This window comes from Ahaetulla prasina, chromosome 3 (genome assembly GCF_028640845.1).
Source record: "Ahaetulla prasina isolate Xishuangbanna chromosome 3, ASM2864084v1, whole genome shotgun sequence".
Classification (NCBI taxonomy): Eukaryota; Metazoa; Chordata; class Lepidosauria; order Squamata; family Colubridae; genus Ahaetulla; species Ahaetulla prasina.
In genome coordinates, this window is record NC_080541.1 from 192,607,648 (window position 1) to 192,621,370 (window position 13,723).

At 37.6% G+C, this 13,723-nt stretch overlaps 1 protein-coding gene across 2 annotated transcripts in view; it reads left to right on the forward strand.

Moving 5' to 3' along the window:
• ZNF341 (zinc finger protein 341) overlaps positions 1 to 13,256 on the forward strand; it is a 37,841-nt gene extending 24,585 nt beyond the window's left edge. The window contains exons 7-15 of one of the 2 annotated variants that reach the window (XM_058176824.1): positions 1,378 to 1,462; positions 2,297 to 2,487; positions 3,805 to 3,998; positions 5,028 to 5,236; positions 5,770 to 5,866; positions 7,008 to 7,140; positions 7,520 to 7,631; positions 9,555 to 9,625; positions 10,109 to 13,252. In XM_058176824.1, the coding sequence (XP_058032807.1) occupies positions 1,378 to 1,462; positions 2,297 to 2,487; positions 3,805 to 3,998; positions 5,028 to 5,236; positions 5,770 to 5,866; positions 7,008 to 7,140; positions 7,520 to 7,631; positions 9,555 to 9,625; positions 10,109 to 10,620 (1,604 nt within the window). In that variant the 3' untranslated portion in view covers positions 10,621 to 13,252. Of the gene's footprint in view, positions 1 to 1,377; positions 1,463 to 2,296; positions 2,488 to 3,804; positions 3,999 to 5,027; positions 5,237 to 5,769; positions 5,867 to 7,007; positions 7,141 to 7,519; positions 7,632 to 9,554; positions 9,626 to 10,108 lie in introns of both variants that reach the window. The other variant, XM_058176825.1, reaches the window with a different exon arrangement.
• The last annotated feature ends 467 nt before the right edge of the window (positions 13,257 to 13,723 follow it).

The window sequence follows — 13,723 nt, forward strand, 5'->3', positions numbered from 1 at the left end:
GGCAATAATAATCAAGGATGATAGACATGTCATCCGTAAACCTCTGGAATAGAATAGAATAGAATAGAATAGAATAGAATAGAATAGAATAGAATAGAATAGAATAGAATAGAATAGAATTAAATTAAATTAAATTAAATTAAATTTTTTATTGGCCAAGTGTGATTGGACACACAAGGAATTTGTTTTGGTGCATATGCTCTCAGTGTACATAAAAGAAAAGATACGTTCATCAAGTATCATAAGGTACAATATTTAATGATAGTCATAGGGTACAAATAAGCAATCAGGAAACAATATCCAGTCATAAGTGGAAGGAGATGGGTGATAGGAATAATGAGAACGATGAACCTCTGGAAGGGCAGATAACCCAAATACTGGTTATTAGAATCTTGAGAATTCATTATTTTATAGCTATATGAAATTGCTAATGTGCTTACTGTTTCTTATTCAATGCTGAAACATGTGAAATAGAAGATTCACATCATTAGCTTCTAATTGATGTACAAGATGTCTTTATGTGGAAGATGTAATGAAATATGTAAAATAATATTTTGGATGATATAGGAATGTGAAACTTTGGTTCGTTATATATTTCATAAAATTCAGAAACATTATGTAGCTATTGTGTTCTCACTATAAAGAAGGAATTAACGGCCATATGATTGAATGGGCTCATTTTGTTTTTACATTCAAGTTATTTTTAGGACTGGGTTTTTGTTTTTCTTTTCGATTAGCAAATCAGATTGAATATATGTTGCTATATATTTACAAAGTAGAACTCTGTGTCCTGTACCTAGGAAATCACATTTAAACCTTGTGAAATTTACGTGTTTTTCATTGTCATTTTGTCTAGCACATTATTGGAATATTGGTTCAGCATTAACCTTTTCAGGAAACCATATGTGTTCATTGTAATCCACTAATATGGATCACTACAACATTATATCCCATGAAAGCAGAGTTATTGTCCTGATGTTGTAGGAAATGTTGCAGTGCCATTCCTTCCCATGACATCAGAAAATATGAAAAATCCAGTATAGGAAGGAGTAGCCAATGCTGTAGCTCTTTCCCTTGCCAAGATTAATGCAATCTGAATTAATGTGGTGTAAGAACGAGATGTAAAGCAGAAAGTCCCATGATAACAGGAAATGCAAATAGTGGTTTTACATTCGTCCCATATAAAGTCATTTCACTGGATTTTCCACTATTTTCATTCTATTCTTCCCATAAGGCAATGTACTCAAAACACCTGCTGCGCTTCCATTCCTCAAAACTTCATTCTAGTTTGGTGGGCAGTGGACAAGCAAGAATCCATATAGCAGGATGGCCTTTTCGACATAAATTCACGCCTGTGTTTTGTTTTTTGCATTTCAGGAAAGCCCAAGTCACCAAAACTGAAATGTACATACTGTGATAAAGCCTTCACCAAGAATTTTGATCTGCAGCAACATATCAGGAGGTAGTGTTGAGCTTCCAAAATCGGACAGAAGCAGTGTCTGTTTGGACAGGCCAAGGACTTGATTGGATATTCTGAGCAACAATTGGAGCCATTCTTACTTGCTGGCAAGAGCTATGGAAAATAAAGCCATCTCTCTGCTTGGTCAGTGTGATCCCCCAAATGTTGAACACTGGTCTCTGTATGGTGTATGTGTGAAACTTAATCTTGGTCCTGATTGCTGTACCATCAGGTCTTCCAGAGCCTCAAGTGATAACAAAAGTTTGTGCGTATTATTAAGACAGAATTTGTTTTATTATTACTGGATAAATCATGGCCTGATTGACCCATAACTCTAAACTACAATAGGAGAGAGAGAGAGAAATACAGAGTTGTACCATTTTAGGCTACAGATAAGCGTTTGTATGATTTGTATGTTTCCCCAGGCAGATTCTTGTCACATGGAAAAATACATCTAAAACAATGTCTTTTATCTGTATTCCCTGAAGGGGCATGGTTTTTATGTGTAAGAAAAGTTGCTTGCGAAGGAGCTTTCCAATCATGTAAATTTCTATCTACATGCAATTTGGAATGCAACTAAATTGTAGTTATGAGCCAGCTGGAAAAAGTGTGCAGTATTAAAAGGATAGAGGAAGTTAAAGTAAGTGAAATACATAAATGGTGGATTAACTTGCTCGCTTAGAAGATTGTGTCTCCTTGAATGCTGAGAGAGGAAACATCCTAAAAAAAGATGAAGCCACAACAGGGAACATTGTAGTCGAGTGCACTAGTAATATGTTTCCCCCTCTATTGAGATATGATTCCTGTTCTCTGATGTAGTGTCTATTTTTCCTTCAGTCATACCGGAGAGAAGCCATTCCAGTGCATTGTGTGTGGTCGAGCTTTTGCGCAAAAATCCAATGTGAAGAAGCACATGCAGACACATAAGGTGTGGCCACCAGGAATTGGGTGTACCATCTCTCGGAGCTCTGTCACTGTGCAAGTCATGCAACTCAACCCCAACCAGCAGGAGGATGAGGAAAATGCAGGTGCATTATTAACTGCTTGAATGGCCAATCACATGGACCTGCTTCACCAAACTTCTGAATAATAGTGCTTCTACTATTCTGTTTTATAGATTTATAGATGGAAGGGTTAGAAAAATAACTATGGTGTACTGGTGGTTTAAGTATGTATTAGCACATGAATCTATAAATCAGATATACAGCTGTTATGATCTTGCTCAATCATAGTCCTTCGTTTAATATTATTTCATACTCTTGTAATTCTTAATCCTTTTTCAAACTTTTTCTTTGCTTGCGGAACCTGTAATACTGATTTTTCCCCTTCTATGGACTAAACTTAAAATTAGATGTGTACTGAAAATCTATCATCTATCCTCAGGAAGAGAATATTTGAATAAACCTTTAGATATAATTGCTTTGCATTAGACAGGCCTTCTCCAATCAAAGATGATGTTGGCTAGTAATTATGAGAATTGGAGTCTGGAGAGCAACAGATTGGAAAGCCCACATGAGATGTATTCCTGAAACAGAAGCAGTGCATCTAGTGTTTGGGTGTGTGGTATCACTAACTTCCTAAACATACCTACAGTTGGCTCTGGATGATCATAAAAAAATTATGGACAACGATCCATGCATATCAAGCCTTTTACATACTGTATGAATGTAACTGCTTGGGCTAAGATTGTTTCTTGGGTTGTATATACCAACTGATTGATAGGCAATGAGAAGATTGGTAGGGGTCAATTGGGCTCATCAAGGCAAAAGTTGGAACTTACATAACAAAACATGTCTGACAGTGCAGAATGAATCTTACGTGGTAGAGAATATTTGTTCTACTCTAGTCTTCTCTGCCCACATAACAAGTCTATTACTTCACCAAGGAGGAAGATGTTCATTGCTTGAGAATATGAGAGAAGCACTTTAAAATCCTATCATTCAGTTCCTAATTTATTCCCACAGCGATGAAATAGGTATCGGTGGGCCACCTGAAAGGCGTTCACAAGTACAGTAAAGTCCTTAGGTAGTGTTCTTTAGCAGCTGCCATTGTCAAGCATATCCTTCCAATACTGGAGATAATATGTAACATTGGTGACAGGCGTTCTTCTGACTTTGAAGTGAAATTTAGTATAGGCTTTATCCTCAGTCATAATAAAGAATGAAAAACAAAGACACACTAAGAAGGAAATCTTAATTTCCACAGTTTTGCATCTTATAAAAATGATTTATATTAATTCTGTTTTGCTGATCTTGTTTGTAATCTTTTCGGAAGGCTTATTTCCCTTGAAATGCTTGAAACTAAAACTAGTATTTCTATGTTCTGTGGTTTTTATTTTCCTTTAGGCTTAAGCCAGGCTCCAAGAAGCAGCCCTCCACAGCCTCAAGCCCTGCCTCCTGGGGAAGAACATGATGCGGCAAAGTTGGAAGCCAAGCAAGTGGTCTTGATAGACAGTTCTTATCAGTGCCAGTTCTGTCCCAGCAAATTCAATACATATTTCCAGCTGAAATCACACATGACTCAGCATAAACATGAACAGGTAGATAGTTTATCATGAGATGGCTTCATTCTGTCATATCTAGCTTTACCACTTTTCCATGAGCTGCAGACAAATGCATGCGTACTTCCAAATTTGCACACAATCTATATAGGTTACAAATCTCACATGCGAAATGTTGGCTGTTTTGCCAACTATTTTATCTTTAGCTTATACAGTTTAAAACATAAAATTATGCTCTGTGACAGAGTAATGTTCTGTTTAATTTAATTGGCTACTCACTGATTGACAAAGGCTCTTTGATGCTAGGTATGGGAATTGTAATTTATACATATGCAAACTGTATTCTTGACATATTGTTCTTTAGATCCAGCATAGGGATTTCCTCCTGTGCATATTTTAATTTAGCGTTAGAAATATGTGTTGAATAGATAACACAGTGATAACACTAGAGAACAACTCAAGCGATTCCACAGAATCTAAATCACAGATGTCTGATAGTTGAAATACATTTTGCAGTTATACTACCTTCATATTTTTTTTCACTGTGTAAAAACCATACAATTCTATTTTTGTGTGCATGAATTATTATTCTGGGCGTATTCAGTAAGTCATTGCTCAGAGCTTATTCCTGTTTTCATTCTTGTAATTCTAAGAAGATAGAGAACAAAAATTCTGCTCAAAATTATAGAGAGCCATTGCTAGTGTAGAAACCATTCTAAGCTAGATGATATCAGCCCATATCAGGCACCGTCCTAGGTTCCTTACTGGCAGGAGGCAAATCTAGAGGCAAATCTCATGCACTGACATATTGTGTAATCTCCGCAGGGAAATAGCTTTGTATTTTTCTCCATAAGGCAGAATCAAATGGTTCATTGCTAACTTCCAGAGAAGTTAAGAGTAATTCATTGTCTAGGAACATAATGCATAGCTTTCACTGTGAATGGGTACATCAATCTCCTTCAATTACATTTATACATTTAATGCTGAGAGTACAGAACAGTTTGTTTGCTTTTGGTGGCACAGAATAATGCTGATTTAAATTTTCTTTTTCTTACCGTTACTGTGCAGGTGTACAAATGCGTTGTGAAAAGTTGTGCGCAGACATTTCAAAAGCTGGACTCTTTCTTAGAGCATATCAAGAACCATCAGGAAGAGCTGAGCTATCGCTGCCACCTCTGCAGCAAGGACTATCCTTCTCTGTATGAATTGGGTGTCCATCAATATTCCCACAACTTGATCCCTCAACACAGCCCCAAGAAGGACATGGCAGTTTACAAGTAGGGTAGCGCTGCAAATAGTAATATTTATAATCTGTTTGGGAGAAGAAAAAAATAAATGAAAAGAATGAAAAATGATGTAATTCAAACTTGATGTTATTAATATATCAGACAATCATTTAAACTGCAGCTGGGAGAGCAGTTAGTGTTGTAGATTTGCTGTTGAATGATTTGGTACTTTTCTTAAAAGTAACAAAATCAAACCCCACTGTGAGAGCATAATAATCTGCTAAACCAAGAAAATATATTTCATAGATATTGATGTAGAGATATTTTTTTTCTATTTATGTCATACCAGAGGTATAAGACGAATAAATTTTTAATCCACTCCATAAGCTTTCATTCTTTTGCTGGGTAAATCTGGTAATTTTGAATCCAGACTTTAGGCAATTACTTATTTATTTTAAGCCTTTATTTCCTTCAAGGATCTCCGTTTTCCTCTTTGACAATGCTTTTTGCATGTGCATATGGATAAGGAAATTATAGCTGGCCTGCAGACCTCTGCCATACTAATGCATTCTTTCTTTCTTTAGGTGTGTCAAATGTGTAAATAAATATTCCACACCAGAAGCCCTGGAGCATCACTTACAGACAGCAACACACAACTTCCCCTGTCCTCATTGTCAGAAGGTAGGCAGATATCTTAATAGTAACTTGACTTTCTGGAGAAATAAGCGATTCTATGATTTAATCACCCTAGTATAGCAAAATTTTGTCCCTTTTTTCTTTCATGTTTGTTTCATAGTTTCTTTCTCGGGCTTTAGAATGAGAAAAGGGAGTCTTGCCCAAGGTTGCTTATGTAGTCACACTTTTGTATAGTGGGTGGACACTTCAGTGGTGGGTTGCTACTGGCTTGCCTGGGATCGGGCAAACTGGTAGTGGCGGCAGCGGGAGGCTCCGCCCACCCACCCAGACACTTCTGTGCACGCGCAGAAGCGTTGCAAGTGAATGCAAGCGCACCCACGAGTGAACTGATAGCAACGGGTTTTGAAACCCGCCTCTGGCACACTTACATCCAGTTGCGTTGTGCTATCTGTACTGCAGAGGATGATACTGGAGTGCCAGCACCTGACTTCTCAGAATTATCTTCTTCCATGCACAATATACTTTCTGTCCTGTGGCTCATTCCCTGAGGCAGGAACTATCCATGTAGGGTTTTTTTTTAAAAAAACTCATATGATTTATGTTAGTGAAGTCTTTGTCTCATCTACTTTAGAATTTTACTGTATAGATTTGTTACACATACCCATTTCCTTAGGGAAAGAGTAGGTAATCTGTAGTCCCTGAACCAAAAAGAGCCCTTGAGCGACTCAGTGTCCATCTAATCCAGAAGTCTTCAAACTTGGCAGCTTTAAGACTTGTGGACTTCCAGAGTTCAATTCTGGGAGCTGAAATCCACAAGTCTTAAAGCTGCCAATTTTGAAGAGCCCTGATCTTAATCATAACTGATGAAAAGTGATGAAGGCATTCTGCTGTCAATTAGTGTCTATTCCTTGAGCCAAGAAATAAATGAAAACTGTAAAATAAGCCCCTAAGATAAAGCCTTCCATGTTGAAAAGTGAAGACAGTCGTGAAACTTTCTAAAATTCAACTGTGTCCACATTTGAGATAGGACCTTCCCATTTACTTTTTTAGGGTCAGTTGTCAAAAAATATTAAGAGTAAACTTTAGCCACAAAATAGTGCCCCCTCCTGGTCTGACTGGTATTACTACCCTTTTAAATGCCCTTGATCTTAACCAGCGTTTTAATGACATTGCCTTCTTTTTACAGGTGTTTCCCTGTGAGAGGTACTTGCGAAGGCATCTCCCTACACATGGAGGAGGAGGCAAATTTAAGTGCCAGATCTGCAAAAAGTTCTTCCGCCGAGAACACTACCTCAAATTACACGCACACATTCATTCGGGTAAGAAATTGGTTTCCAATCTATTGAATCTATTCATGTTCTAAGATTCTCCTGTCATCAACTTCAGTGGTGGCTGATACCTTAACATGTGTTGGGTTTTGCCTCCCTATTTGAAAAATTGTGTTCACTTTGCAATCTTCTTAATTTCTCTCTGATGGATCACTACTTTGATTGGAACCATTTGAATATATGTTAAGTATACAAGCATCTACTGGAAGCAATACATTACATCAGAAACAAGAAAGGTCTTGGGGAACTAATGCCAATTCTGTTTAATCATGTTTCTGTTACCCAGGAATAGAAAATTACTTATTAGAATGCTTTTTAACCAAACCCATGTATGTCTTTGTTGCTGAATTCATATCTCTTTCCTGTGCAGGTGAAAAACCTTTTAAGTGTTCAGTGTGTGACTCAGCCTTTAACAGGAAAGATAAACTCAAACGGCATATGCTGATCCATGAGCCTTTCAAGAAATACAAATGTCCATTCTCGTAAGTATCAGAGGGTCCAGAGCAATACTAGCTTCATAGTCTATGGAGATTCTCAGTCATTCAGGTCATGGTTGTCCCAAAGGTACTTTTTCAAGAGGCAACTGGACTTTCTGGTTTTTCTTGGAAGATGTTTCGCTTCTGAGCTAAAGAAGCTTCTTGGATGAGAAGTGAAATTTGGGACTAGGTTCATAGACAATAATGGATTGCTTAGGTATTGGAAAATAAAATGATGCAAATAGTTAGCAGCTTTTTGAACAAATGCATATAAAGGAGATGGAGTTGTCTTATTTTTATTGATTCTGAGGTTGGTTCAAACTTTCTCAGTTCATAGCAGCCCCAGGGGTTTCCAACTTGTGAGCTGTGACATTCTCACTAACAGTTCCATTTATTAAATAGTGAAGTATCCATGATACATTTGTGCATAGTTTGGTTACAGCAGGGTTAAGTGTTTTGTCCCAAGGTTACTTATTTAAAAAAAACTCTGGTCACACATTGAGTTATTACACTGCAAAACAGTTTTGAAATGAAAGGAAGACAAAGCTGAGAAAAATTTGTGGTTTGTGCGGATGGTCCATACTTTTATAAGGTGCTTCCAGGTGGCACTATCGCACATCATCTCATACTTAACTATAGACCTGAGAGTTTATCAGTAGACTCCTGTACATCCTACCATCCCAAAGCTCTCATTATATTGAAAATACTGTTTCGGTTAAATTCTGCTTTATCTGACTTCTCTACCTCTTCCCATCCCTGGCTTGATTGAGTGACTTTGACTTTCTTAAATGGTGCAATAAAGTAGCATAGTAGAAACAACCTTGCTTGGAAGTACCGTGTTTTTTGTTCCATAAGACACACTGGACCACCTAGGTTTAGAGGAGGAAAACAAGCAAAAAAATTTGGAGCAGCAGTATAGTGAGGGCAGGAGGCACAGCCTGGGAGGACAACAGATAGGTGTCCTCTCATGTGCCAGCTCTGCCTATTGACTCCTGCACTGCGGAAAAGAGACAGAAGAGGCAGGCGATGACAAAAATGGAAGAGGCGGGGTTTAGCATTGTAAAAGAACTCTGCCGCTCCAGTCCGGCTGCTATTCACCAAAGGACCGCAAAAGACTTTTGGAGAAAAAAGTGTGTCTTACGGAGTGAAAAATACTGTTCACTGTGACAGTCTTTTATTCTTTCTGCCTTTTTAATTAAAGATCAATATGCAGTTCTTTTTTGTTGCTTTGTTGTTTTTTTCTTAGGGTAATTTTCAAAAACACTGTGAAGGAGAAACAGATCAGAATTCTTTCCATCACTGCGTAGGGACTTCATTCTTGCAGCAGAAGAGAATATAAGTAACTCAGGGTAGAACTGTAGGGTTGTTGTGCTCTCTTTCTGTACCAGACTGGGTAGCATTATCATTGTGAGGGAAAGTAGCAAGCTACTATATAAAGTCCTTCTTTAAGAATCATTCGCAGTTATGATGGTGATGAAAAAATAACTTTACAACCAGAGTTTACAACTTTACTCACATTTATGACCTTTGGAGGTCTGTAAAGCAAAATAAAGCTGAAGTAAGATCATAAGCAGAGTCATGATTTCACTTAGTGATCACTGAATGACTGAGTTGCCTGTCACAATTGTGGTTGCTAAACAAGGACTATCTGTATATATAAAACAACCAGCAAATCTCACTGTCTTTTGTGCTGATGATAGTTACAAATAAAATATATGCAAGGAAACAACCAAGCTCAGAAAGCACCAAGAACTCAATACTTGTTGCTGTAGCAAAGAGTTTGATAATTTAAACCTGTAACTTGCTTCTGTAAGATTGTTAGTGAAACAGAATTATCTGTTCAAAGAAGGATGGTCATACAGATATTTTAATAAATAAATAATCTTAGAAGTTCATCTCTGCATTGCTTATTTTTATTTTGTTATTCAGAAATCACACAGGCTGCAGTAAAGAGTTCAATAGACCGGACAAACTGAAAGCTCATATTTTGTCCCATTCAGGTATGTGGAATTATTGCTTTGATTTGGATCAGTACTGGAAATAAGTATAATTAATGTATTGAATGTTAGTAAAGCATTTAGATTTTGTTTCTTAACTTCAGTGATGAGTAGAAAGAGTGCAACTCCACCCTAACTATTTATTGAGCTTTGAATCAAAATATCTAATTTTAGCTACCATTGGGACTGAATTAACCATTCCACATGAACTGTTATGCCGGAATCTATTCCCAAAAGCCAACAATACAGTAGCAAAACCCTCAATAAATATCTGTTCAATGTAGCTGAGTTTTCATGGCTTCCTATAGAAAATATGGTTTATATTACCAGCATAATTATATAGAATTGATGTAGCGTCGCTAAGAAAGTGTTCCATGAAGTTTTAGGTTCAAATCTTGCTTCATCCACAAAACAATTAATTGGATTTAGATGAGGCCTACATAAACTTTTTATATCTAAGCTGTTTATTGCATTCTCTCTTTTTAGGTATGAAGATCCATAAGTGCCAGTATTGTAACAAAGCCTTCAGCCGGCGAGCTCATATGGTGGAACATCAGCGTTCTCACACTGGAAATTATAAGTACCGTTGCCCTACGTGTAGCAAAGGCTTTACTCGCCAGAAGTACATGAAGGACCACAAATGTAGGCTGAACTCATCAAAGGATAAAGAATTACCAGTCAGAAAATCCCAAAAGAAGTGGGGGGCACGTGGGCGGAAAGTGGGACTTCCTCTTTCAGCTCAGTTGGCTTTCACGGAACTCAAAGACACTACAGGTGGAGAGAGCCTTCAAAAAAGTGGTCCCAATAAAGAACAATTTTCTGAACCTGACACTGTTCTCTCCATTGTGGTTGGCAGATCAGCAGCAAATTCAGACACTGGCAACTCTGGCCAGCATTCTGGCATCTCACCCAACCTTGCTCTGACAGAATTGCAACCTGGCTCTGAGAGTCCATGTGCCATGCTGGCAGTCCCTGTTTATATCCACACTACTGACTAATTGACAAATGCTATGCTGCGTCCATTTTAGTAGGAGGGAAAAGTTCCCGTGTTTACTGATACAAAAGAACTGCTGCAGAGAGTGAGAAATGAATGGTGGTGTATGTGTATAAATGTTTGGCTTCACCAGTGCAGAGAACAGCATTCTTTTAAAGAAACGTGTTTACAAAGTGAAGTCATTCCTCTCCTTATCTGGATGAATTCATTTGAAGAAGCTGTTAAAAACAGATAAGGATAGTTTTATATTCTTTTTATTTAAAGATACCCGGTGCTTAAATATTCTTTCGAGTTCTTGAACTACGAATCTAGATCACCGCAACATTTTTTTCACATTTCTTGATTTGATTTTATTGTTTCATTATGGAGCACTTACAGCAAACGGTAATGACACCAAAATGACAAAACGTGCAAGAAAATGGTATTGTGCAAATATTATGTACTTGCATCTTGATCTCTGACACAAGTATGCAAGTTGTGAAATTGCCATGATGATGCCATCACCCATATGTTACTTGCTCCCCTGTGAACTCCTAGGACCACATTTATGGTTCTATCCTAAACCCTACATTGCACTTTCAGGATGAAGGTCTATTCATAACATGATCCTTTGAAAACTTCACAGACTTATTCATAAAAATATTTTTTTTACCATTTCCTTTTTCTCAGGGTAAATCAGAATGGGGAAATTGTATACAAATACCGTAGACAAGTTAAAGCTGGAGTCCCCTCTCCCCCACAAAAAAACTTTCTCAGATTTGCTGATACTGAACAGCAGCTTTGGAAGGAAATACATCTGAAAATATGATTTTGAATTGGGGGAATATCACAGGAATCTGGATTTCAAAGAAAAATGTGACTCTTTCAAGGGTTGAGGGATGCTAAATTTGCACCTGCTAAGAAAGAACTGGGAAAGAGGACAAAAGGGAGGAAAAACTAGCATGTACTGTAATGGTGTTTATTCTCTTTTCCATCCATTCGTAACACCACGGTTATTCATTACATTTAAGAAGAGAGCTTTTTAAGGCGGTTATTCTCAACCTCATGCTGGCTAGGGAATTCTGGGAGTTGAAATCCACACGTGTTAAAAGTTGCGGAGGTTGAGAAACAGTACTCTAAGGTACTTCAACAGTAGGCTCAGTGACAATGCCCTTGTGGAGCATTGCAGCTTGATCTTGTGCCTCACAACCACTTATTTAATAGAGGGAAACAACTGGTAGTGAAGCGGGACCATCTTCTTGGACCTGAGCAAGTAGTTGCTTCACTTTATTAAAGGCCAGATTGAGATAAGTATGGATGATATTAATTTAATCAATGAATTATATTAATACCAATGAATTGTGCTGATGTTATTTTTTTTCCAAGATGTCCTCCAGTTATTATGCTATCCAGTTGCAATTGTTCTTGAATGTATGCTGTCCACAAGCTTCTGGAAAACATGCATTCTGTGACACTACAGATTGTTAAATCTTTGAGTCAGAATTTTTGGCCTTTTGTGTATTTCTTTTTATCTGAAATTCTAGAGTTCCTGTTATATCCATAGGAAACGAGAACTTGATTTGACTTCAAGAGAGGTAACTCAAAACCATGGGCATGTATGAAGGCTTATTTAAGCAGTTGCAGCTTTTTCAATCTGCATAATGGCACTAGTGTGTTTCCTAGCTGTTTTTATGTTTACATATATTCCATATGTGTGGAGACTGTTGGGAGCAGTTTCCAGAGGAACCTATGTTGTGCAAAACACACATTTACTTTAATTATTCAGAAATAGGTGTTTCATGCACACTTGTGTGCATTCTGAAACAGTTTTGCAGTTTTTAACTAAAATGCTAAACTGGTTTCTCTAATGTGTCAGACTACAGGCAATCCTTGATTAGTGACTGCCTGAGTCAATGACTGTTCGTAGTTACAGTGGTACTGAAAAGGTAACTTTGGGACCATTGTCCATATTTACAAACTTTAGTCAGTCAGTCAATCAGTCAGTTAGTCAGTATTTGCCATTATAGTTGGTTTGCATTGTCCTGTATAAAATTATAAGTATAATTGCAGTCACATGATTTTTCACTTAGTGACAACTTTACATAATGACCAAGTTGGGGGTCCCAACTAGCTAGGTAACACAACACACTAAGCAAAAACAAAAAAAACCTATGATATGGTGCACAATTTACTGTGATGTGTGGGTCCAGCTTACGTCAATACACTCAGATGTAAGCCCCTCTAAATTTAGTAGACTACTATAGTTCCATTTAAAAATATATAGAATTGCAACCTCTTGAGTTTCATTCACATGCAGACCTAACACCCAATCTTGTTTCACATTATCTACAACTCGCATTTCAAGAGTGTATCATATCCGTCTGTTGAAAGAATCCTTATTTTCAATTATTGCCCATTAGAATACCAAGAACATAAGGAGCTGGCATCTTCCATTAGGCATCTCCATTGATCTTTTTTTTTTTTAATTTACATTTATATCCCACCCTTCTCCGAAGACTCAGGGCGGCTTGCAGTGTGTAAGGCAATAGTCTCATTCTATTTGTATATTTACAAAGTCAACTTATTGCCCCCCCAACAATCTGGGTCCTCATTTTACCTACCTTATAAAGGATGGAAGGCTGAGTCAACCTTGGGCCTGGTGGGATTCGAGCCTGCAGTAATTGCAGGCTGCTCTGTTTTAATAACAGGCTATCTTACAGCCTGAGCCACCACGGCCCTGGTGGCTCAGGATCTGGCTTCCAGATGCCCATATGGATCTAGCTTCCAGATGCCCATTGCTGTTTGCACAAGGACTGAAGAAAATAAAGAGAAGTGATATAAGTTGCCTATGTGGTTTCAAAGTTTTAGCTGCAGTAATTTGCCTCTAGATTTCTCCAAAAACCAAGGTTGTACTTCCAGCACAGGTGATAAGCCTATGTCAATGTTTTTCTCAAAATTCATTATGTCACAGAATAAAAACTAAAAATACACTAAATTATCTCTATTCCAGCATTACAGATTTTCAGATATTGCATAATTCTTGTCAGTTGTATAGTTCCTTGGGGCTTCCTTTAAGGAAAATGTTTTTCTAAGGTTTCCCCCCTCCTCAATACATTTGAGTGACATTT